At 38.6% G+C, this 27,271-nt stretch overlaps 1 protein-coding gene and 1 pseudogene across 2 annotated transcripts in view; both read right to left on the reverse strand.

Annotated features, from left to right (window-relative positions):
* The window catches only part of IPMK (inositol polyphosphate multikinase), a 62,745-nt gene that overhangs the window by 9,014 nt on the left and 26,460 nt on the right, over positions 1–27,271 (reverse strand). For both annotated transcript variants that reach the window (XM_039478485.2, XM_074382256.1), the window contains exon 4: positions 17,847–18,019. In XM_039478485.2, the coding sequence (XP_039334419.1) occupies positions 17,847–18,019 (173 nt within the window). The remainder of the gene's footprint in view (positions 1–17,846; positions 18,020–27,271) is intronic.
* On the reverse strand, positions 1,285–17,839 carry LOC141580573 (translationally-controlled tumor protein-like; annotated as a pseudogene).

Genomic DNA, 27,271 nt, shown 5'->3' on the forward strand with positions numbered 1-27,271 from the left:
ATCAGGAAAAACTAAGTTGTATTCATATCTGGTATCTTATGTCAGGATAAATCTCAAATGTATCAAAGATTGAAATGATAAAAGGGTCCCTGAAAACATGTAGGAATCCTTGAGTAACTGATAATAACTAGGGACGGCATTTCCAACTAAAACTCAGAAATGTCACAGTTGGATTTTTTTGGTACATATTTGTACATATTTATGGGGTACATGTGACATTTTCTTACAGGCATAGAATGTGTAATGATCAAGTCAGGCTATTTAGGATATTCACCACTACATATATTTATCATTTCTATGTGTACATAGTGCTCTTGCCATGAAGAAATCGAAAGAAAAATAGGGAAAAAAATCATTTGAAATTTATCTGATGAACAAAGGGCATGTTTACACTTATGGAGGAACAAACAAGAAACCAAAAGTGTTTAAGGTAGGTTTTGTAATAAATATATATACAGTATCTGCATTTTAAAAATATCTCTGGAAAAATATACAGAGAAAAAATAACTATAATATCTTGCATGGAGGCAGACTATTCAACTGTACAGGTATACCTCATTTTACTGGGTTTCACTTCATTGTGCTTTACAAATACTGCATTATTTACAAATTGAAGGCCTGTGGCAACCCTGCTTGAGCAAATCTATTGGTGCCACTTTTCCAACAGTACATGGTCACTTCATGTCTTTGTATTACAATATTTCATTTTTGAAATATTTCAAACTTATTATATCTGTGTGGTGATCTGTCATTAGTGATCTTTGATGTTACTCCTGTAATTATTTTGGGATGTCACAAAGCACACCAACATAAAATGGCAAATTTAATTGATAAATATGTATGTTCTGACTGCTCCACTAACCAGCTGTCCCTCCAACTCTCTTCCTCTCCTCAGGCCTCCCTATTCCCTGAGACATAACAATATTGAAATTAGGCCAATTAATAACCCTCCAATGGCCTCTAAGTGTTCAAATGAAAGAAAATATCACCTCTCTCACTTTAAATCAAAAGCTAAAGAGTGGGCTGGGCATGGTGGCTCACGCCTGTAATCCCAGAGCTTTGGGAGGCCGAGGTAGGCGGATCATTAGGTCAAGAGATTGACACCACCCTGGCCAGCACGGTAAAACCCCTTCTCCACTAAAAAGTACAAAAATTAGCCAGGTGCAGTGGCACGCACCTATAGTCCCAGCTACTGGGAAGGCTGAGGCAGGAGAATCACTAGAACCCGAGAGGAAGAGGTTGCAGTGAGCAGAGATCCCGCCACTGCATTCCAGTCTGGTGACACAGTGAGACTCCATCTCAAAAAAAAAAAAAAAAAAAAAAGGTGATTAACTTATTAAGGAAAGCATGTCGAAAGCAAAGACAGGCCTAAAGCTAGGCCTCTTGTGCCAAACAGCCAACCTATGAACGCAAAGAAAAAGCTCTTGAAGGAAATTCAGAGTGCTACTACATTAAACACACAAATCATAAGAAAGTGAAACAGCCTTATTGCTAATGTGAAGAAAGTGTTAGTGGTTTGGATAGAAGACCAAACCAGCTACAACATTAGCTCAAGCCAAAGCCTGATCCAGGGTAAGACCTTAACTCTTTTCAATTCCATTAAGGCTGAGAGTCACTGTGAGGAAGCTGCAGAACAAGTGCGAAGCTAGCAGAGGCTGTTTCACAGAACCTAGCAGAAGTTTATGGGAAGATGTTTTTATCATAAAATGCGAGGTGAAGCAGAAAGTGCTGGTGTAGAAGCTACAGCAACTTATCCAGAAGATAACTGATGAGGGTTTCTAACCTAAACCACAGGTTCTCAGTGTAGATGAAACAGCCTTCTATTGGGAAAAAAAATGCCACCTACAGTTTTCATAGCTAGAGATAGCAGGTCAATTCCTGGCTTCAAAGCTTCAAAGGACAGGCTATCTCTCGTATTAGGGGCAAATGCAACTGGTGGCTTTAAGTTGAATCCTATACTCACTCATTTGTCCTAGAGCCCATAAGAATTATGCTGAATCTCCCAGCCCTTTAGGAGGCTGAGGCAGAGGCTAGCTTGAGGCTAGAGGACAACCTGAGGCAAGGAGCTCAAGAAGAGCCTGAGCATCATAGTGAGACCCCACCTCCACAAAAAAATGTAAAAATTAATTGGGTGTGGTGGCACATGCCTGTAGTCCCAGCTACTCCAGAGGCTGAGGTGGAAGGATTGCTTGAGTCCAGAAGTTGGAGGCTGCAGTGAGCTATGATCATGCCACTGCACTCCAGCCTAGGTGATAGAGCAAGACCCTGTCTCAAAAAACAATTTTTTTTTTGCTGAATCTACTGTCTGCCTATGCTCAAAGACTTGACAGTACATCTGCTTATTGATGGAACAACAAAGCCTGGATGACAACACATCTGTTTATAGCATGGTTTACTGAATATTTTCAGCCCACATTTGAGAACTACTGTTCAGAAAAAAAAGATTCCTTTCAAAATATTACTGCTCATTGACAGCGCACTTGGTCACCTAAGAGCACTGATGATATACAAGGAGATTAATGTTGTCTTCATGCCTACTAACAACATTCCTTTTGCAGTTCTATGGATCAAGGAGTGATTTCAACTATTAAGTCTTACTATTTAAGCAATATATTTTTTAAGGCTATAGCTGCCATTGATAGCAATTCCTCTGGTGGACTGGAGCAAAGTAAATTGAAAACCTTTTGGAAAGAATTCACCATTCTAGATGCCATAAAGAACTAACAGGAGTTTGGAAGAAGTTAATTCCAACCCTCATGGGTGACTTTGAGAGGTTCAGTTCAAGACTTCAGTAGAAAGAGCAAGAGAACTAGAACTAAAAGTGAGGCCTGAAGATGTGACTGAGTCGCTGCATTCTCATGATAAACCTTGAATGGATGAAGAGTGGCTTGCTTGCTTGTTTTATTGATTAACTGAGACAGGGTCTTGCTGTCGTCAGGCTGGAGTGCAGTGGCACGATCATGGCTCACTGCAGTCTCAACTTCTTGTGCTCAAGCATTCCTCCCACTTCAGCCTCTTGAGTAGCTGGCACTACAGGCGTGTGCCACCATGTATTTTTTTTGTAGACGGGGTTTTGTCATGTTACCCAGGCTGGTCTCAAACTCCTGAGCTCAAGTGATCCACTTGCCTTGACCTCCCAAAGTGTTGAGATTACTGGCATAAGCCACTGTACCTGGCCTCAGACTGGCTTCTTACAGATAAACAAAGAAAGTGGTTTCTTGAGATGGAATCTACTCCTAGTAAAGATCCTGTAAACACTGATGAAATGACAACGAACAATTTGAAATATTATATGAACTTACTTGATAAAGCAGTGGCAGGGTCTGAGAGGACTGACTCCAGTTTTCAAAGTTCTACTGTGGGTAAAATTCTATCAAAGAGCAACACATGCTCCAGAAAAAGCTTTCATTAAAGGAAGAGTAAATTTATGTAGCAAACTTCATTGCTCTTATTTTAAGAAATTGCTGCAGGCACTCCAACCTTCAGCAACCACCTCCCTGATCAATCAGGCACCATAGGCAAGAGCCTCTACCAACAAAAGAAAACAATTCACTGAACGCTCAGATGATCATTAGTATTCTTTAGCAATATGTATTTTTAAATTAAAGTATATACGTTGTTTTTTTAAAAACATAATGCAGCCAGGCACAGTGTCTCATGCCTTTAATGACAGTGCTTTGGGAAGCTGAGGCAGGAGGATCGTTTGAGCCTAGAAGTTTAAGACCAGCCTGGGCAACACGGCAAGGCTCCATCTCTATAAAAATTAAACCGGTGTGGTAGCAAAGATATTTCTAAATCAAAAGTTAACATTCCCATCCTAAAAACACGTAAATGTGCAGCAAAAAGATATCTTTTTTTTTTTTAATGGAAAGAAGGCTGAAGAACAGGTGTAGGAGGTGAGAATGATAAGCAAAAGCAAGCTCCAGCTTTTCCTGGATTGTATGTCACCATATGAGTTGCTCATTTTGTGATTTCTTTGCAGAAACTGACAAACTGATCCTAAAATTCATGTGGAAATTAAAGGCACACAGAATAGCCAAAACAAATTTGAAAAAGAACAAAGTTGAGGCCAGGTGGCTCACACCTGCAATATTAGCACTTTGGAGGCCAGAGCAGGAGGCTCACTTGAGTCCAGGAGTTTAACACCAGCCTGGGCAACAAAGTGAGACACAGTCTCCACAAAATAATTTAAAAATTAGTTGGGTGTGATGGCGTACACTTGTAGTCTCAATTATTTGGGGGGCTTAAGTGGGGGGATTGCTTGAGCCCAGTAGTTCAAGGCTACCATAAGACACGATCATGCTACTGCACTCTAGCCTGGGTGACAGAGCAAAGACACAGTCCCAAAATAAAAACTAAAAAAAAAAAAAAAAAAAAAAAAAAAAGAGCAAAATTGGAAGACTCATAATTCAAAACTTATTCCAAAGCAACATTAATCAAAAGAAGACAGTGTAGTATTGGACATAAGGATAGACCAGGGGGTCCCCAAACTACGGCCCATGGGCCGCATGTGGCCCCCTGAGGCCATTTATCCGGCCCCCACCGCACTTCAGGAAGGGGCACCTCTTTCATTGGTGGTCAGTGAGAGGAGCACAGTATGTGGCAGCGCAGCAAAGCGCGGCGTCACTCACGTACAGTGCTACTTCCGGTGACGCGGAACGCACGCGTCAAGGCTCCAGAAGCGCAACATATGACGCACATCCGGTCTGCAGCTGCAGCACCCCGCATCACCAGAAGCAATGTGAAATAACAGCAGAAGCAGGAAGAAAGGCAAAGCACTGTAACGATTACTACACAGTACAATGGCCCCCATACTCCCCCAAATGTACAACAACATAATGGCCCCTATAACCTCCCTTTGCCCAAAAGTCTCCCCAACATTACTACACACCATGTTTCCCCTATTATAAGACTCTGTCTTATATGAATTTTACCCCCAAAAGATGGGGGCTGTCTTATTTTTAGGAGGTGTCTTATAATAGGAGAAACATGCAGCAGTGGGCTTCCCACAGAAGAGGCCCACCGCTGCTGCAGATGTCCAGGACGCTGTATACACAGTGTCACAGGCTGATCACCGCCATCCCTGTATACAGCACTGGAGGCGCTGCTGGGCCTGTGACACCGTATACCGCTGTCTGGGATAGTGGAGGCAGCATCGCTGGCTGTGAAGGGTGTCACACCTTGCATAGTCCGGCCCTCCAATGGTCTGAGGGACAGTGAACTGGCCCCCTGTGTAAAAAGTTTGGGGATCCCTGGGATAGACAATATGAAACAATGGAAAACATTTATGGTCAATTTATTTTCAACAAAGGTATCACAATTATTCATTGGGGGAATAACAGTCTTATCAACAAACGGTGTTAGGACAACTGGATATCCACACGTAAAAGAATGAAGTTTGACCCCTTCCTTAAAGCACACAAAAAATTAACTTAAAATGTATCAGAAATCTCAAAACAAGAGATAAAACTATAACATTCTTACAAGAAAATTAGGAGTAAATCTTGAGAAGTTTGGATTAGGCAATGGTTTCTTAGATTTTACACCAAAAGTGTAAGTAACAACAAAAATAAGTAAATTGGACTTCAAAACTAAAAGTTTGGGGGCTTCAACAAATACTATCAAGTAAAGGCAATTAAATTGGAAAAAATATTTGCAAATCAAAAGTTTGATAGATTTATATACAACTCAATAATTAAAAACAAAATGTCTGAATAGACATATTTCTGAAGAAGACATATGTACAGTCAATAATACTGCACATTAAAAGATACTCAACATCATTAATCATTAGAGGAAGGAAAATCAAAACCACAATGAGATGCTACTCAACACTCACTAGGATGGCTTATGGTAGAAAAACCAAAAGGAACAAAGGTTTCAAGAATGTAGAGAAAATGGAACTATCATGAACTGCTGGTGGGGATGTAAAATGAATGGTGAAGTCAGCATATGTTCTCACTTACAAGTGGGAGCTAAGCTATGAGTAAACAAAGGCATATAGGGTAATATAATGGACTTTAGACACTCAGAAGGAGAAGGTATGCTACTCATGTGATAAGTACACTAAAATCTAAGCATTTACCACTATATAATTCATCCACATAACAAAAAACAATGGTACTCCAAAAGCTACTTAAATAATTTTTTAAAAAAATAACTCAATAAAATGGTGAAGTCACTCTGGAAAAACACTTCGGCAGTTTTGCCAAAAGTTAAACAAAAACTTAACCCTAGAACCTACAATTTCATACTTAGGAATCTACCTGAGAGAAATAAAAACATACCTAAACAGAAACTTGTATACAAATATTCATAACAGTTATTAATAGCCAAAAAGTAGAAACAACCCAAAGTTCATCATTGAATGAATGCATAAACAAAATGTGGTATATTCATATAATGGAATATTATTTGGCAACAAAAAACCATGTACTGACTTATTCTACAACATGGATGAACTTTCGAAACACTAAGCTAAAAGAAAGAAGCCAGTCACAAAATACCACACATTGTACTGTATGATTCGATTTATATGAATTGTCCAGAAGAGGCAAATCTATAGAGATAGAAAATGGATTACTGGTTTCCTAGGGACAGGGAGTTTGGAAGGAGGAAATTGGTAAGGACTGCTAATGCGTATGAATGTTTTTTGTGGAAGTGATAAAATTGTTCTAAATTGAATGTGGTAATAATTGCCCAAGTCTGAATTGACTAAAACCAGTAAACTGTATACTTAAAATAATAAACAGAATGGTATCTAAATGACATCTCATTAAAGCTATTTGGGGAAAAAAGCCTCTTTACGAAATAAACAAATCTGTTCCACTGGTCTATGTGCCAGTTGTATACAAGTACCATGCTGCTTTGGTAACTATATCCTTGTAGTATAGTTCGTAGTCAGGTAATGTGAAGCCTATAGATTTGTGTTTTTTTTGCTTAGTATTTCTTTGGCTATACAGACTCTTTTTCGAGTCCATAGGATTTTAAGTTTGGGGCTTTTTTTTTGTTTTTTTTGTTTTTTTTTTTTGGTAGTTCTGGAAAGAATGATAATGGTATTTTGATGGGCATTGCATTGAATCTGTAGATTGCTTTTGGTAGTATGGTCATTTTCACAATATTGACTCTACACATTTATGAGCACGGGATGTGTTTCCAATTGTTTGTGTCAGCCATGATTTCTTTCAGCAGGGTGTTATAGTTTTCCTTGCAGAAATCTTTCACCTCCTTGGTTTATTTTGCAGCTGTTATAAAAGAGATTTAAATTCTTGATTTGATCCTTGGCTTAGTAGTTTTTGGTGCTATTGATTTGTGTACACTGAATTTGTATCCTGAAACGTTATTGAATTCATTTATTAGATCTAAGAACTTTTTGGATAAGTCTCTAGGATTTCCTAGGTATACAATCATGTCACTGGCAAACAGTCACCGTTTATTTCCTCTTTACTGATCTGGATGCCCTTTCTTTCTTTCTCTTGTCTGATTGCTCTGGCTAGGAACTCCAGTACTATGTTGAATAGAAGTGGTGAAGTGGGCATATTTGTCTTGTTCCAGTACTCGGGGTAAATGCTTTCAACTTTTCCCTATTCAGTATGATGATGGCTATGGGTTTGACACAGACAGCTTTTATTATTTTGAAGTATGCCCTTCTGACATCAATTTTGCTCAGGGTTTTTATCATAAAGGTATGCAGGATTTTGTGAAATGCTTTTCTGCATCTATTGAGATGATCACATGATTTTTATTTTTAATTCTGTTTATGTTACATATCCCAGTTATAAACTGGTGTATGTTAAATCATCCCTGCATTCCTGGTATGAAACCCACTTGATCATGGTGTATTATGTTTTTACTATGCTATTGAATTTGGTTAGCTAGTATTTTGTTGAGGATTTTTGCATCTATGTTCATCAAGGACACTGGTCTGTAGTTTTCTTTTTTTGTTATGTCCCTTCCTGGTTTTGGTATTAGGGTAATATTGGCTTCACAGAATGATTTAGGGAAGATTCCCTCTTTCTTTATCTTTTGGAATTTCACTAAGATTGATAAGAATTCTTTGAATGTCTGACAGAACTCAGCTGTGAATCCATCAGATCCTGGACTTTTTTTCTTGGCAATTCCTTTATTACTGTTCCAATCTCGCTGTTTGTTACTGGTCTGTTCAGAGCTTCTATTTTTTCCTGATTTAATGTAGGAGGGTTGTATATTTCCAGGAATTTATTCATTTCTTCTAGATGTTCTTGTTTGTGCACATAAAGGTGTTCATAGTAGCCCTGAATGATGTTTTGTATTTCTGTGTTATCAGTTTTAATATCACCAGTTTTGTTTCTAATTAAGCTTATTTGGATCTTCTCTCTTCTTGGTTAATCTAGCTAATGGTCTATCGATTTTGTTTATCTTTTCAAAGAACCAGCTTTTTGCTTCACTTCTATTTTGCATTACTTTTTGTTGCTGTTTCAGTTTTATTTAGTTCTGCCTTGATCTTTGTTATTTCTTTTCTTCTGCTGGGTTTGGGTTTGGTTTGTTCTTCTTTCTCTAGTTCCTTGAGATGTGACATTAGGTTGTCTACCTATACTCTTTCAGACTTTTTGATATAGGTATTTAATGCTATGAACTTTACTCTTGGCACCACTTTTGCTGCATCCCAGAGGTTTTGGTAAGTTGTGTCACTACTATTGTTCAGTTTAAAGAATTTTTACATTTCCATCTTGTTCATGCAAAAACCATTTAAGAGCAGATTATTTAACTTCCATGTATTTGTATGGTTTTGAGGGTTCCTTTTGGAGTTAATTTCTAGTTTTATTCTGCTGTGGTCTCAGAAGATACTTGTTATGATTTTGATTTTCTTGAATTTATTGAGACTTGTTTTGTGACCTATCATATGGCCTATCTTGGAGAACATTCCATGTGCTGATGAACAAAATGTTGTTTCTGCAGTTGTTGGGTAAAATGTTCTGTAAATACCTGTTAAAGTCCATTTGTTTTAGGGCATAGTTTAAGTTCATCGTTTCTTTGTTGACTTTCTGTCTTGATAACCTGTCGAGTGCTGTCAGTGGATTACTGAAGTGCCCCAATATTATTGTGTGTTGTTATCTCATAGGTCTAGTAATAATTATTTTATGAATTTAGGAGCTCCAGTATTAGGTGCCTATATATTTAGGATTGTGATGAACTTTTTGCAATGAATTTCCCAGGAGTTCTTTAAGCTTCTTGTATTTGGATGTCTAGATCTCTAATACGGCCAGAGAAGTTTCCCTCAATTATTCCCTCAGATAAGTTTTCCAAACTTTTAGATTTTTCTTCTTCAAAAAGACCAATTATTCTTAGGTTTGGTCATTTAACATAATCCCAAATTTCTTGAAGGCTCTGTTCCATTAAAAGAATTTTTTTTTCTTCGTCTTTGTCTGATTGGGTTAATTTCAAACCCTTGTCTTTGAGCTCTGAAATTCCTTCTTCTACTTGTTCTACTCTATCACTGCATTTTGTGTTTCCCTAAGAGTGTCTTTCATTTCCAGAAGCTGTGATTGTTTTTTCTTTATAATATCTATTTCTCCAAAAAAATTTCTTAGCCATATCCTGTATTGTTCTTTTTTTGAGATGGAGTCTCACTCTATTGCCCGGGCTGAAGTGCAGTGGCACAATCTTAGCTCACTGTAACCTCCACTTTCCAGGTTCAGGTGATTCTCGTGCCTCAGCTTCCTGAGTAGCTGAAACCATAGGCATGTGCCACCACACCTGGCTAATTTTTCACAGAACGGGGCTTCACCATGTTGGCCAGGCCAGACTTGAACTCCTGACTTCAAGTGATCTGCCCACCTTGGCCTCCCAAAGTGCTGGGGTTACAGGCATGAGCCACTATGCCTGGCCTATTTTGTTTTGTTTTTGAGATGGAGTCCTGCTCTGTCGCCCAGGCTGGAGTGCAGTGGCACAATCTCGGCTCACTGAAACCTCTGCCTCCCGGGTTCAAGTGATTCTCCTGCCTCAGCCTCCTGAATAGCTGGGATTGCAGACATGTGTCACCAAGCCCAGCTAATTTTGTATTTTTAGTAGAGATGGGGTTTCACCATGTCGGTCAGGCTGGTCTTGAACTCCCAATCTTAGGTGATCAACCCACCCTGGCCTTCCAAAATGTTGGGATTACAGGCGTGAGCCACACGCCCAGCCGTTTTTTACATTTAAGTTGCAATAATCAACCTTCTGAATTCCTTATATGGCAACTGATTTCTTCTCGGTTTGGACCCATTGCTAGGGAGCTACTGTGATATTTTGGGGTGTTATAGAACCTTGTTTTTGTCATATTACCAGAATTACTTTTCTAATTCCTTCTCATTTGAGTAGACTGTTTCTTCAAATTGTTCTTGAATATATTTTTGATTGGACTTTTTTTTTTTTTAAGTTTACATTTTTTTTTTTCTCTCTCTCTCTTAAGGATCAGACTTTATTGTTTATTTTAGCCTAAATTGATTCTTCCTACTTGTAGGGGTAAAGGCTCTGTATGAATCCTTAAAGAGAGTCTTTTGTGTGCTGGCTTTCCCCAATGCTGGCTGTAGTAGTTATAATCTTGGTGTATGAGTGAGTTCACTGTCTCCTATAGAGTTGGAATGGCAGGGATCTCTTGAAGTTTATCTCACTCTCTTGTGGTGTACATTTTATTTATTTAATTTTTTCCTGGTGTTTTATTTCCTAAGTTGATGATTCTGGCTTCAGAGAAGGTATCTCTGGGAAGGTCCAAGTTGTGGCTAAGGCCGGTGAGTAGATGTAATACCCAATGGCAGGCCAAGGTCCCAGCCTTCATGAGGGTAACTGTGTGTGTATGTACGTGTGAAGCTCTCAATTATTAGATGTGTTGAGGATTTACCAGAGTGAAGAGTGGGAGCTACCTCAGCTTCAGTGCCAAGTTATCAGGAAAGCTATTTACCTCACAGCCTCACTCCTGTCCTAGTGTTTCAGCTATTCAAATCAGACAGGCACCTCTTTTCATCTATAGAAATGTTGGTATTCCAAATAGGGAGTGATTGTGACTCTGCCTCTTGTGCAGGCCTGAGGGGTGCTCCTCCTGTCCTCACCCTGGATTATTCCAGAAGGGCTGTCTATAGGTGCATCCATGCTGCATTCCTGTGGGGGAAGACCCAGCTACATCTGCAGTAGAGTGCTATGGAGAACAAGGACCTCTTCTCCAAGGTCCTTCATGATCACAGTGGCTGCCTGCCTGTTGCAGTGTATGCGCAGACTTTCCTGGCTGTGCCCAGCACTGCAATTGTGTCTCTGCTGTGAGAAACTACCCACCACTGGAAAGTTCCGGAACTCAAGACCTGCTATTTAGATTCTTTTGTCCCACAGAGTGATACTTTAGTGTGGTGCTCTCCCCATTCTCCTAGCAACGGGGCTTCCTGAGAGCCAGACTGCAGTGACTGTTACTGTTCTTCTGGGTCTAGCCACTCAGCAGGGCTACCAGGCTCCAGGTTTGTGCTGGGGAATGTCTGCAAAGAGTCCTGTGATGCGATCAGTCTTCAAAGTCTTCAATCGTGAATAACAGCATATGCTCTGGTAGATGTGGCAGGGGAGTAATGTAGACTCTGTGAGAATCCTTCGTTGTAGGTAGGTTTAGTGTGCTGGCTTTCTCAAATTCTGGTTATGCTAGCAGTGAAGTTGTCACATGGACAGACTGACGACCACTGGTTGCCAGGGTGTTCAGGTAGTAGTTTTAGCTGTTTCCTCCTACCTGGGAGCAGTTACTCTGTCATGAGTTGCCATAATGGCCTGAGTTGGTTGGCCTCCAGCCAGGAGGGCGTGCTTTCAAGAGAGCACCACTTTCAGTATTAGCAGTAGGATCTGAGTTTGCCCTAAGTTGGCGGTGGGGAACTATTCTGGTTTCTCACGTAATGGGCATTGCCATAAAGCTCCCAAGAGTTTATGTCTTGCCAGGGCAGGTAGGAAAAAACCATCAGATAGGGGCAGGGGTAGGCAGGTCTGAGCTCAGCCTCTCCTTGGGTGGGGCATGCTGCAGCCATTGTGGCGGATAGGGAGTGGTTCTCAGGCCAATGGGGTTATATTCCAGCGGGATGTATTGCTGCCTTTGCTGTGCTGTATAGTTTGCCGGAAGTACGGAACAGTCACTAGAGAAAGGCCTCACCCAGCTCCCACACAGTTGGTGAGGCCAGTGGTGCTCCTGCAGTGCACACTAACAACACCAAGTTTAGATGCAGGCAGCCTGCATGTGGAACTCAGACCTAGCCAGGGCCATAAGCTTCCCCACTTAGAAAGCAAGCACAGCTTTCAGGGCACACCCCTCCTTGTCTACCAACAATGGTGGTCACTCCTGTGCTCCTATCTGTAGCAGTTCCCATTTGCCCCTGGATTCTGCTCAAGGAAGTTCATGCCCACTTGAAATTATCACAAAATTCAGCTGCAAGCTTCTTTCACCCTGTGACTCCTCCCTAATTCTGCTGGCTGCCTTCCCCAAGAGCTCATGTGAGATATACTCAGGGATGACTCCCCTGGGTTTGCGCTGGAGACTGGAAGTATCTACAAGGCTGTTCTTGCTGTTGCTTCTACTTTTACATTTCACATGGCTCCCTAAATCCATTCCACCTCTAGGTAAGGTTAAATCCTTCTACTGTGATCTGGATTCTCAGATTCACCCAGGAGATATGTGTTCAGAGGCAGGTTTTCCACCTCTCACACTTTGGGAACTTAGTTTTTCACCTGACTCACAGAGTTTGCAGTGATCCTTTCAAAAGATCTGTGAATTCATTTGGTTTTCCTGGTACTTTCCTGTGGTGGTTTTGGAACAACAGTTCACAGTGTGAATCTCCAGACACTGTTCTGTGTGTCCAGTGGGAGATGCACAGTAGCTCTGCCTCCCGTCTACCATCTTCCTCCCATCCAACAAGAGAGTTCTTAGATAGGGAATGTCATGATTAGATATATATTCTACAATGTTTAGAGAAAGGATTGTAAAATAACAAAATTGAACTTGAGAGACTAGAGTCTGAAGAGGGATAATAGTGATAATGGGACTCAGGAAGTTTAGGAATCAAGATTAATAGGATTGATGGATGGCTGACAGGTGACAGTAATTACCCGTTTTTTTTTGTTTGTTTGTTTGTTTGTTTTTTGAGACAGTGTCTTGTTCTGTCACCCAGGCTGGAGTACAGTTGCATAGTCTCAGCTCACTGCAATCTCCACCTCCTGGGTTCAAGTGATTCTCCTGCCGCAGCCTCTCGAGTATCTGAGACAACAGGCGTGTGCAACTACGTCCGTGAGCCACCATGTCTCGCTGACTACCCAGTTTCTACTGTATAAAACTGGATATATGGTGATGCCATTTACTGGACAGGGAATAATAGAGATTTGTTTTTAGGCTGGGCATGGTGGCTCATGCCTGCAATCCCAGCACTGCTTGGGATTGCCCCAGATCACTTGAGCCCAGGAATTTGACACAAGCCTGGGAAACACAGTGAGACCTCATCTGCACTAAAAATAAAAATAAAATAAAAATAAAAAATCAGCTAAGTTTAGTGGCACATGCCTGTAGTCCCAGCTACTCGGGAGGCTGAGGCAGAAAGATCCCTTGAGCCCAGGGGTCAAGGCTGCAAAGAGACTGATCTCACCACTGCACTCCAGCCTAGGTCTCAAAAAAAAAAAAAAAAGATACTTGTTTTCATTGTTGTGGTTGCTGGTTTACAAAAAGGATGACGAGTGTGTCAGTTTTGTGGGGGTTTTTTCCCCAGCTGAATTTAGCCTCTTTTTATTCTCTTAGTAATCCCTTCCAGAGTCAACTACTTCCACTGTAGGTGATAAAAGGTATAAGGCTCCGCTTCAGATGTTGGCATTGCCAAGAGTGTGGTCTTTCCCCTTTACTGCAACTCAGAATTAAAACTTCTGCTTCTTATTTTTTATATTCCAGTTCCAGCAGTAGTTTTCACTGTAGATGTTATCTAATGACAGTCTTAACTCTTTCTGGTAGTGGTTTACTACCAGGCTCTAACTTCTAGATTTAGTTTAAATATGGATTAAAATAAAAGGTATTCTCTCAAATGAGTTTAAATGCATTTTATTTTTAGAAAACCTACATGACACGCTTTTCTTAAAAACAATGCATCCACTCCATGCATCCATAGTCAAAATAAATGAAAAGCTCAAGATGACATCAGTCCTATTTGTCTTAAGTCCTGGTGTTGTGTGGATAACAAGCAGCAGCCAGTTACGATGACAGGTGATAGATTCAAAGAAACTGCCAAATTTGTTAACATTTTTTCCATTTCTGAACCACCCTTAAAGAAAGTCATTTATGGAGTCATACTATCCTCATGATAGTCCAATAGAGCAACCATGCCATCTGGATTCATGTTTTTACCAATAAAGAACTAGTAGTTTTTGCAATTAGCAAGGATGTGCTGGATTTGTTCTATAGCCTCTGTCACAAAAGGTTTTACTCTTTCTGGTCTCTGTTGAACAAGTTTGCCTTTGATTGTTTTCAGGTAATCTTTGATATAGTTCTTGTAGGCATTTTTAGTGAAGCTGGTTTCTTGCAAATGATGGTTTGTGACAGTAACAACAACAACGATTACTGTGCTTTTGGTACCTTTGCCCTCAGGACCTTCAGTGGAGGCATTTCCACCAATGAGCAAGTCATCAGTGTCACCCTCTGTCCTACTGACCATATTCCCCTTCACCACCAGGCACAGCCCATCTGTAATCTCCCAAATCTTGTAAATGTGGAATAACATCTATCTCATCACAGCTGATGAGATGCTTGTAAACAAACAAGATGGCAGCTGAAGGGAGACAGAGGACAGCATGCTACCTTAGCAGGAACTGGGAGCTCTGGGCGAGGGTGGTGGAGCCAGAGCACTCCAGGAAAGGCGAGCCATGGAAAAAACTGTCAGTTTTTTATGTATTGAGTTTAAGATGTCTTTAAGCACTTAACATATTTAGGTACAGTGTCCAGTAAATTGTTAGATGTGCATATCAGGAGATCAAAGAAAAAGCAGAGCATGCTGATAAACATTCATGAGTTATAAGTGTAACTAATACTGAACTAATGAGAACAGGGAGCTCTGCTTAGGAAGAAATAGAAAAGAAAGGTAAACATTAAAATGGAACCAAGAGGAATACCTCCACATTTAAAGAATAAATAAAAATGGGCTGTCAAAGATTGCAAAATGGCCTTAGACAGAAACCAGGAGACAGGTGGGTGTCATAGATTCAAAGTAGAATGTTTCAAGGAGGACTTGGTCAGCATTGAAAGCTACTTTTCAAAGTAAAGTAAGATAAGGAAAAATGCCATTTGGAATTAGTGGCATGGTAATGCTTAATGAAGAGCTAATCCATTAGCATGATGGGGCAGAAGCCAGATTAGAATGAGCTGAATACTGAATGGGAAGTAAGAAAATAGAAATAAGGAGTTTGACTGTCAAGGGGAGACAAGTTAAATCCGCAGCTGCAAAGCAAAGCAGGTTAGAGGTGGGGTTTTCATGTTTTGTTTTTTAAAAAACTTGACAGTGATTTGAAGGTATTTAAAGCAAAAAGATAAAAGCCAATAAAGAGAGAGAGAAGTTGAAGACGTAAGAAAGATAAGAGAAAATCAATAGTATAAGGTTCTTGAAGAGGTAAGAAGGAATGTGATTCGGAGGAAGTACAGAGCAGCTGTCCTTAGGAAGATGGAAAATTCTTCAATGTGACAGGAAAGAATCAGAAAATAAAAGCAATTGCAGGTAAGGTATGTGCATCTGTTAGCAGGAAATTAAGGGAAATCTTGTCTGATGGTTTTAATTTTTTCTAAAGCAGAAAGCAGTTACCCACTAAAAGTCAGAAAGAAAGTGGGAGGGTGAGAGATCTGAGAACAGTAGAGGTTTAAATAGTTACCCAGTCAGATTCCCGTGGGATGTTTATTTCTTATTTGTTTTAGCTTTATTCCATTACCGTTGTTTCTTTTTCTATACACTCACATTTAATTATAGTTGTCTAAAATGAAATAACTGCTTGAACAATTTCTCTGGTTTTATATAAAACCCAAATATCAAATTCAATTGACAATTTATCTGTAATGCTTCCTATTAGCTCTTCTGTTTAAAACTCAAAAAGAAAGATCCATATATCAATTTCCAGGAATTTCAGAACTACCAATTATGCTTACATATAGGTAAACAAGTATTTAGTATATCCACAAATTTTACCTTCACACATCTAGAAGACACAGCTTTTGTTTAGAGGACTTTATACCACATTACTTCTTTTTTTTTAATTGAGACGGAGTCACTCTTGTCACCCAGGCTGGAATACAATGGCATGTTCTTGGCTCACTGCAACCTCTACCTCCCAGGCTCAAGCAATTCTCCTGCCTCAGCCTCCCAAGTAGCTGGGATTACAGGCACATACTACCATGTCTGGCTAATTTTTGTATTTTTAATAGAGACAAGGTCTCACCATGTTGGCTAGGCTGGTCTCAAACTCCTGACCTCAGGTGATCCGTCTGCCTCGGCCTCCCAAATTGCTGGGATTACAGGTGTGAGCCACTGCACCCGACCACCACATTACTTTTTGACTTGTTTTTTTCAAAATGGCCTCAACAATTCTCCTCACCCTGTGCACACTGCTATTCATGCTGTGACTTTGCTTTTCCTACCATCAGGAATGGAGTCTGTTTCCTCACCCTATAAATCTGGGCTAGCCCCGTGCTAGATTTTGCCCTACAGAATTCCATAGAAGTGCCAGCAAAGAATTTCCTAACCTAAAATTTAAAAATCCCTATAGCTCCTACTCTCACCTTCTTGGAATGTGGTACTTCAAAATAAAAAAGCCCAAGCTAGCCTTCTGACAGATAAGGACACAAAGAAAAAGCCCCAGCCAACAGTATCAACTTCCTGACACAAGAACAATTTTTCTGGTTTTATATACAACCCAAATAAATGAGGGTGAGTCATTTTAGACCACAGATACCAAGCTGAAACATCAGATGATTGTAGAAGAAACCCTAAGTGAGATCAGCAAAAGAACTGCACACTTGAGCCTAGTTCAAATTGCAAATTCACAGAATTGTGAGAAAATAAAACAACTGTTTTAACCCAAAAAGTCTGAAGCAATTACCTATTTTCTGGGGAGGCATGTGGCAGTTTGTTTTTCTGAGACAGGGTCTCACTCTGTCACCCAGGCTGGAGTGCAGTGGCATGATCACGGCTTATTTCAGTCTTGACCTCCTGGGCTCAAGTGATCCTCCAACCTCAGCCTCCCGAGTAGCTCAGACTACAGGCACATGCTATCATACCCAGCTAGCTTTGTAATTTTGTAGAGACGGGATTTTGCCATGTTGCCCAGCCAGTCTCAAACTCCTGGGTTCAAGCAATCCACCTATCTTGGCCTCCCAAAGTGCTGGGATTATAGGCTTCAGCCACTGTGCCCAGCCACACAATTAACTAGTTTTAAATTTCTTTTCTATTTTGAAAATGTAGAAGAATTACTGAATATATAAACTAAGCACTTTTCTCATGGGAAAAATCATAAACAATATCACATTTACTTTTAATATTTGCTTTGCACCTAAACTTAAGCCTTCTTTAAAACAAAATTACCAGAATTATAGTCTTAAGATTCAGCCATCCATCCATTTATTTATTAATCACCCTACTATGTCCCAGAACCAGAGAAACTGACCATGTATCAGTGAACAAATAAATATTTTAAAAATCCTTGCCCTCTCAGAGTATACACACTGGGGAGTTACAGACAACTCAATTCTAAAATACATTATTTTCTGATATGTTAGTACTAAAATGAAATCCATAATTTTAAAGGGAAGAACATGTACAGAAAAATGTGCATATTATACTAATAAGCACTCTTACCCTCATGCCAAGCACCAAGAACCCAATCTCTTCCATTAATGGGTACTTGCTGACCTGTTGCTGAATCTTCTCAGATGAGGCAAAAGGATCATAGCTTTTTTGCCCTATCTTTACATCCATTATACAGGGCTTATTAAATTTATGGGTCACATCTTCCAGTTTTAGGTATAAATCTGTTATTAAAGAAAAAAACTAATTAGTAATGCGCAAACATATTACTACTCAAGTACTTGTCAGGGAAAAACAAAATGAGAAAATCCTAAAACAGAGAAAAAAGTTAAAATAAATCTGGAGTCAATAATTATTCTTACTCTACCTAAAAAAAAAAAAACTAAACCAACAAATTTATAACAAGTATTACATACCACAGAGAAATTCTTGCAAGAGGTGAACTACATAAATTCAACCATAAGCAAAAGATGGCAGATATAAGGTTTCCAACAATACAAAAAAGGCAATGGGACCATTTCAAAGCTCTTCCAGAATGCATTCCCCTTATAAATACAATTTATGCCATATGTCTCAGCAGATCTCTTAGTATTTTAATAATTTTAAAACATCTATTCATTTAAACTTAGGAATAAACCCTTCCCACACAGTAATATAACAGAAGTACAGATTAAGAAAGGGTAAACTAATCCAAATGATAATCATCGTCAAACATACATTCTAGTCTTACTAATTTCAAAGGAAAAATTTTAAAAAAAGAAGTATCTTGCCTTTTTATTTTTTTGTGACAGGGTCTTGCTGTGTTGCCTGGAATAGAGCACAGTGGCCAATCTTGGCTCACTGCAACCTCCTCCTCCCAGGATCAAGCAATTCTTGTGCCTCAGGCTCCTGAGTAACTGGGATCACAGGCCACAGCTTGGCTGATTTTTATATTTTTAGTAGAGATGGTATTTTACCATGTTGGCCAGCCTGATCTCAAACTCCTTGCCTCACGTGATCTGCCCACCTCGGCTTCCCAAAGTGCTGAGATTGGAGGTGTGAGTGACCATGCCCAGCCCATCTTGCTTCTTTTTAGAACACAGGCATTCCCCAAAAATTGGTCTGTAAATCATGTTGACATCCTGCATACATCTTTCCACAAAAAAATTAGAGATTCAAATATGGTATTATAAAAGCCCCAGTTGTCATACACAGCTGACCTGCTTATAGTTTTAGCTTGAAACCAAGCGTCCACGTCCCCTGAGGGAAGCAGTAAGGAAAGAAATTCTTCCTCCTTTCCTAGGTTAAAGAATTGTCTCAAAGTTCTGAATTAGATCATGAATCAATTTTTTAGTTAGAAATGTAATAAAAAATTTCTCCTCAAAGACAGAAAAGATTACTATCAAGCAACATGACAAATAAGGTTAGAGAAGGTGCGTATTTTCTCTGAATTAAATAAATGGGTAGCAGGGGTAAGAGAAGCCTTACTCTCTGATGTCCTTTCATTATTCCTATCCCACCAAGACTAGCATAGTTATTAAATTACAATAAAGAAATCTGTGCTAACCCAGTTAGGGTCTGAAAAAGTTTTAAGCCCCTCAGATTTAAAAGGTATAAATCTTCTCCTTCAAAGAATAAGAGATACTTTTTATCCCTTAGTCAAAGAGCAAGGTTATAACTCTGTAGAATTAGGTGAAGTTGGCCAGGTGCGGTGGCTCACACCTGTAATCCCAGTACTTTGGGAGACTGAGGCGGGTGGATCACGAGGTCAAGAGATCGAGACCATCCTGGTCAACATGGTGAAACCCCATCTCTACTAAAAATACAAAAAATTAGCTAGGCATGGTGGCACATGCCTGTAATCCCAGCTACTCAGGAGGCTGAGGCAGGAGAATTGCCTGAACCCGGGAGGCGGAGGTTGCGGTGAGCCAAGATCGTGCCATTGCACTCCAGCCTGGGTAACCAGTGAAACCCCGTCTCAAAAAAAAAAAAAAAAAAAAGAAAAAAAAAAAAGAAAGAAAGAAATAGGTGAAGTTAAGCCCAAATATGACAAAAAAAGTTACTGCAGTCCAAGGGAGCAGCACTGACACACCCCAGGAGCCCTCCACACCTGAAAGAAAGGTTCTCCCAGAAAGACACCTTCAGGATAAGAGAAAACAAAATATCTTGACACAGACATGAAACTGTTGTCTGTGAAAGCTAATGAGACAAGTGGAAAAATATCTTGATGAAGAAGCTGGAACACACCCAAGCTTCTGTGTCTAAAAGATAACCACGAATGGTATGAAAGAAGAAAGCAGCACAGTATAGTTACCTTCAGATTTTCTCCTCCCATTTCCAACCATCTTAAGCAAAAAAGAAGAAAACAGATCCAGCCCCTCTCTAGGGTTACATAATAATTTCAGTAAAAAGACTTGAATTTCAAATATCAGAAAAAAACTAATTAGATTGTAATATATAGTACAGTAGATCCTTGGCATTCATAAATTTATTATCATTAATTTAGACTCAAGAGACTCCACAAATCTTACTGAAGTAAAGTTGTATATGGGAGTATAAAGATAGTGAGAGAACCTAGCTAACTGTCATAGCATTTGTATCTCAGTGTAGGGTTAGTATCTTCTACCTGTCAATTTGTTACTGATTAAAAACAAACAACAAACTGTTTCTTTATGGTAAGATGAAGATGACAGAAGCTAGGGTAGAGACTTGGCAAATCTGAAATAAAATCACCTCTCTCTGCCTTTTTCTCTTTGAAAGGAGGAAAATACAAATGCAAACTCTATATATAGTGGAAATACAATATGTCTTTGCTGAATAAATGAGTGTTTGCCCTTCCCATTCCTATGGTCCAGTGGAACTTCAGACTTGGCCTTTCCTCACGCTATAATAAATTGAGGCATCTCTTCAGTAAATAGGAACAAGTATAATGCATTTTATTTGATGTTTAGTTAGACTAGCCAAATGTGTTTTTCTTTACTTTACTTTCAGGTTCTTGTTATGTTTCATATGTTTGGAATTACCAAATAACTGCTAAATTATTTCTTATTAGCCTTCAAAAATAAAACCATTAGCTAAGCCTAGTGAAGACTGGTTTTGTGTTTTCTTTCCATTCTCTAATCTCAAATTTTTTTTAAGTGAAAATAAGAATTTGAGATTCTCATTTCTATCTTTCCCTCTGAGTTAAAAAATAAACATCAAAACCTGCTTTAGAGATGCAGAATTTTTAAGAAAGAATGTGATACCATGTATCTCACAACTTAACTGCAAGTGCTTTTGAAAAAGGTAAATAGAGAAATAGGGCATGAAAGTCTTACTTTACAAGTCTTACTTTACTTACTTATTTAAAGTCTTACTTTACTAAGTATTGTTGTCTGGGTTGGTCTCCGTCTTATAAACATTGAGTTGCAATGTAATGTATTTATTAGGTATCATGGACAAAGAAGTTTATTCCCCTCATGACCTAAAGACCCAGTGTTTCCTTGTTTTTTTTTTTTTTCCTTTTAAACAAAGAAGTTTTAAAAACACTTAACTAGAATAGATGGGATGTCACTGTGTCATTAGCGTGTCCACCCAGCTCAAGAACTATCCTCAGATCTACAGAAGTGGTCCCTTTGCCAGCACCATCATACTGTGAGAATCCAGCCCATGGGTCACAGTCACTAGGACAGGAGCAAATATCTGATACAGGCTTGGCCGGTCTTGCCAATTTGGCACTAGAACGCAGAGAAAACCTGTTGCTGACCTCTGCAGGTGACTGGTACTATATAACATGCAAGTCCCTTGGTAGGGAAGGGAGAGATGTGGATAGTAAGGAAGGCAAAGGAGAGAAGAAGAAGGGTTAAGAAAATATGCAGACAGAGATCTCCCTGGGCTAGGGTTCAGATTCTGGTTCCAGCCCCATCTTAGACTCAAATGCATGACCCTTGGTTTTCATAAGACACCCTCATATCCTTATAAGAACTTATCCTTTTTGTTTAATCAAGTTCAAGTTTATTTCTGTGACTTGTGCCCAAAGAATCTTAGCTGAGATAATAAAGTTTAAAGCAACTGCTTTGGAAGAAGGAAAGGTACGCTCAAATCTCAACTCTATCATTTGTTAGTCTGTGACCTCAGGAGCACTTTTCAAAACCTCAACTGTATGTAAAATGGAGATAATTATAGACTCTACCAGCAGGGATATTAAGAAGACTAAATGATATAATGTACAGTAAAGCACTCAGCATAGTGTCAGTCCTGTCCTATAAATGAAGGTTACATATTCCCACATCCTCTCCAAAATAAAATTTCATACATTCCATATGTAATTACTGTCAAGGCACATAAGTGAAGAAAACAGATAAAAATTCTGCCTTCATAGAGGTGCTTTTGAAGAGTTGAAATAGCATTACATTTAGCATAATGGCTACTACATACTTGGTACTCACTGATATTTATTAATTTTACCTGTAAGTGTATATAAATATTAAACAAGCAAGTCACTGATAAATATTAAAATCTGCTAACTATGTTAGGTCACCAACGAGTCCAGGTCTAACTTCAATATTCAGTATAAATAAAACTATAAGATGATTCCCCGGAGTCTGTTCTTTCCCTTCCAGACGAGATAGGCATAATAAACACAAAATAAAAAGATGCAGTCATAACTCAATTATGCACTTAATAATGGATATTCTCCAACCCTCAGGCTAGTATCAAGTCTTAGTCTTTAGTTCAATATTAAAAAGAATACCTATATATAATAAACCTACTTATTACGTATTGATTTCCTCTCAGGTTAAAGTAACTCTCTTTTGCATGTGTCATGACTGCAAAACACACTCAGATCTGACCACTAACCTCCAAGTAGGCCCTTAAAGTTGCTCAACTATCTTACTCTATTTCCCAAATCTCCTCACTTTTCCATCCTCTAAGACTACTATTTCATCATTCCTTCCCCACTCATCCATAAGCTCAGCTTGCCTATTTTTTTTTTTTTAATTCTCAAGAAAAAGTTACAGATTAGTCAAGGTTATAGATGGTAAAGGTTACTACAGTAAATATGAGAGCTGGGTTTTCTCTGATGCAATATTAACATTGAAAAGATGACAGCAAATAGGAAATTTGTTCTAAGACTCATCCAAAATAATCTAATGAACTAAAAATAAGATAGATTTTTGTTGTTGTTATTGCTGTTTTTGTTTGAGACAGGTCTCAATCTGTCACCTAGGCTGGAGGATAGTGGTACAATCATAGCTCACTGCAGCCTCAAATTCCTAGGCTAAAGTGCTCCTCCCATTGCAGCCTCCTGAGTAGCTGGTACTACAGGTGCATGCCATCACACCCAGCTAATTTTCTTTTTTCTTTTTTTCAAGAGAGGGTCTCACTCTGTCACCCAGGCTGGAGTGCAGCGGCGTGATCTCAGCTCACTGCAACCTCCATATCCTGGGTTCAAGTGATTCTCCTGCTTCAGCCTCCTGAGTAACTGGAACTACAGGCGCCCGCCAACATGACTGGCTAATTTTTGTATTTTAGTAGAGACAGGGTTTGACCATGTTGGCCAGTCTGGTCTCAAACTCCTGACCTCGGGTGATCCACCATCCTCAGCCTCCCAAAGTGCTGGGATTACACGCATTAGCCACTGCGCCTGGCCTAATTTTTAAAATTTGTTGTAGATATAAAGTCTTGTTATGTTGCCTAGGCTGACCTTAAACTCCTCCTTAAGCAATCCTCCTACCTTGGCCTCCCAAAGTGCTGGGATTACAGGTGAGAGCCACTGTGCCTGGCAAGACAGATATGTTCTATCTGGAATAGTTTAAGTTCACTCTGTTCAAGGTCAAGAATATAGACTATATTAATATGATGTTTGGAAAATACATTGTAAAATAATTATAATGAGTATTTCATATGATGTAGTTTATAGGTAAAGGCAGAATATTAGAATAGAGCTTATTTTTGCATATATATACATAGACATGTGTATCATAAAGATAGCATAATTCACTAGATTTACTTTTATAATTCTGGAAACTCTATTTAGGACTCTTATGAAGCCAGTCTTGCATAAGTCTAAGGACTGACACTTGTAAACCCCAGATCTAAGAGACAGCCTGTCAAGCTTAGTGCTGGTACTTGTATAATAAATAAAAGGATATCTACTCTTCATAAATATGTGGAGTTCATTTCAAAAGGTAACAATGTTTAGAAATATAGTTATGTTTAAGAGGCTATGGTCAATAACCTATCATTTATTAATTTAGAGAAAGTATATAAAGAATTTCTACAGTCCTTTAATTTTTTTGAGGTAAAGACCATGAAAATACCATGTGTTAAGAAATATAACACTTCCTGCTGTTTTAAGCAGACTCTCTCTGTGGCATTACCAAGGATATTGTTTTCATGCTCAAAATATTTGTATATTTTGTGATGCTGATGATAGTATAAGATTATATTAGATTAAATGAAGTAACTCAGGAATGGAAAACCAAACATCATATGTTTTCATTCATAAGTGGGAGCTAAGCTATGAGGATGCAAAGGCGTAAGAACAATACAATGGACTTCGGGGATTCTGAGGAAAGAGCAGAAGGTGGTGAGGGATAAAAGACCACACATCGGGTACACTGCTCAGGTGATGGGCACGCCAAAATCTCAGAAATCACCACTAAAGAACTTATTCATGTAAACAAACACCACCTGTTTCTCAAAAACCTACTAAAATTAAAAAAAAAAAATTGGCTGGGCGCAGTGGCTCACACCTGTAATCCCAGCACTTTGGAAGGCCGAGTCAGGTGGATCACGAGGTCAAGAGTTCGAGACCAGCCTGGTCAACATGGTGAAACCCCGTCTCTACTGAAAATACAAAAACTAGTTGGGTGTGGTGACATGTGCCTGTAATCCCAGCTACTTGGTAAGCTGTGGCAGAAGAATCCCTTGAACCCAGGAGGTGGAGGTTGGAATGAGCCAAGATTGTACCACTGAACTCCAGCCTGGGCAACAAAGTGAGAGTCTGTCTCAAAAAAATAAATAAATAAAATAAAAAATAAAGATTACATAAGGTGACTATGAATGAAGAAAACTTTTCTATTTTGTTAAATATGTATAATTAAATATAATTATCTTAAACATAAGTTAATATACATATTGTTTTATAACACATTAGGTATTTTAAAAATTCCTTTAGCTAATTTTCTATAGCTAGTCTTGATGTCCTAAGAAAAAGAGGTAAAAAGTGCCCAATAGAAAAGTCTAGAAAAGTCTACAGATAACTAAATAGTATAGATGAAATAACTAGTTCCTTTAAAGGGAAGGCAATAGGGAGGACATTTAGGGAATTGAAGGAGTACTTATTGTTATTCCCTTAATCAATATTGTTGATTTCATAAATTATGAAAATACGGGTTTCAAGTTTCATTAAGTTTTTCCTTACCCTATCTGGAAAATCAACTAGGTATTAGCTACCATCTTGATTTCTAAACCTCACAAAAAAGGAGGAAAGACCAGATGAAGAACCACTGCTCAATTATGAAGCCAACTGGAAAAACGGATGACATGGTTTGGCTCTGTGCTCCCACCCAAATCTCAGCTCCAACTGCAATTCCCACGTGCTGAGGGAGAAACCTGGTTGGGGAGTGATTGGATTATACGGGTGTTTTCCCCCACGTTGTTCTCATGATAGTGAGGGAGTTCTCATGAGATATGATGGTTTTAAAAGTGGCAGTTTCCCCTGCACTTCTCTCTCCTGCCACCATGTAAGATGTGCCTTACTTCCCCTTCACCTTCCACCATGATTATAGGTTTCCTGAGGCCTCCTCTGCCATGCAGAACTATGAGTCGACTAAACTTGTTTTCTTTATAAATTATCCAATCTCAGGAAATATCTTTAAAGCAGTATGAAAAATGGACTAATAGAAGAGACAAGACCTTTCTTTTCCATATCAATCTTCAGCTATTTCTAAGAACAACACAAGTTGAAAGCAGAAAGAATAATAAATAGAGAACTGGGGCCCCAGATTTGGGGTAAAGGAAGAGGGATGTAACAGACATGTATATCAGCTTGTTTCAGTTCACGCTTCCTGCAACATGAGTAGTAGCTAGATCCAGAAAACTGCCAATCAATCAGGCTAGAGATTACATTTTGAAAACTCCATTTTTTCAAACATATTTGATGTTATACTTTTCTGTCCCTCCAAATAATTATACCCAAAGGTTTTGGATGCTACATGTATAGCCTTTTACATGTTTATACACAGGTACAAATGATATTTATTATACATAACTAGCCTGAAATGTTCAAAACTAATTGCCAACAAATGTTATAATTTTGAAATTCCACTGTTCATGTTCTAAAATTAGATAATCATGGTGATCGTACAATTCTGTGAATATACTAGAAACCACCGAGTTGTATGCTTTAAATGGGTGAGTTTTATGGTATGTAAATTATACCTCAATAAAACTACCATAACAAAATTAAAAGAAAAAAACCTCATTGGTCAGAACATTCTTATTCTTCAAATTATTATTATGTAATAATTTGTTGAAAAAGTTGGCTCTCAGCATTTTACTACTTTGGATTATTAAAAACAATATCAGCTTTATAAAACTCCACTCTGAATACATAAGAAAAGACACCCAAACAACAACAAAACCAACAGGAAATAATGTCATTAGTTTAAGACCACATAAAACACAGTAATGCAAACCATAGTATTCTACTAAAATTTAAGAAAATATGTTTTCATGATCCTGTGAGCTAAACATGTACATAAGTTTGCCATCTTATATTTCTTTCATTTACAATCAAAAGGATAAAAACAGAAAGACGATTATATGAAACTGCTAGTAAAATCAAAGAAAATAATCTACGTGGTCCAACACTTTTGTCCAACTTCTTCCAAAGGTAAAGAAGTAGGAAATAAGTAGAAAATCACTTGAGGCAATTGTTGGTACTACTGGACCACTCTGTTATCGTATATAACTTTATTCCTTGTCCTTTTTTAGCCTTCAGTTTAGATTTTCTCCTCTCTTCACTCAGCTTCCTTACTTCATCCTCTCATCTTAGCACCAATATCTCCATTTATTTTCAAATGAGAGAATTAGAGTTTATACAATATTTTCACATAAGATTACATGCATCTTCACAACTCTGTGGTATTACTTTCTATGTGTAGAAAAGGTGGAGCTCAAAAAAGTTACTGAGTTAGCCAAGTTCACAAAACTTGTAAATAACCAAGATAGAGGCCAAATATTTTAACTTCAAAGTTACTGTTCCTTCTATATTAGCACAGCTGAACTTCGAGATTATATAGTATGAAAGGCCAAAAAGATTGATTACTAGCAATCCGTTGATTATTTAAATCATATGCTATTAGATCTAAACTAAAAATGTTATCTTTAATTAAAATATTTCTCTTATCCAAATTCTTTCTGTATACTCTACTCATAGTAATTATGCTGTTTGCTAGTTATGCTACTCTTTCCAAACAATCTTTTAACTAAGCATTTATCTAGATTTT

Source organism: Saimiri boliviensis, chromosome 12, assembly GCF_048565385.1.
Source record: "Saimiri boliviensis isolate mSaiBol1 chromosome 12, mSaiBol1.pri, whole genome shotgun sequence".
In the NCBI taxonomy this organism is placed as follows: Eukaryota; Metazoa; Chordata; class Mammalia; order Primates; family Cebidae; genus Saimiri; species Saimiri boliviensis.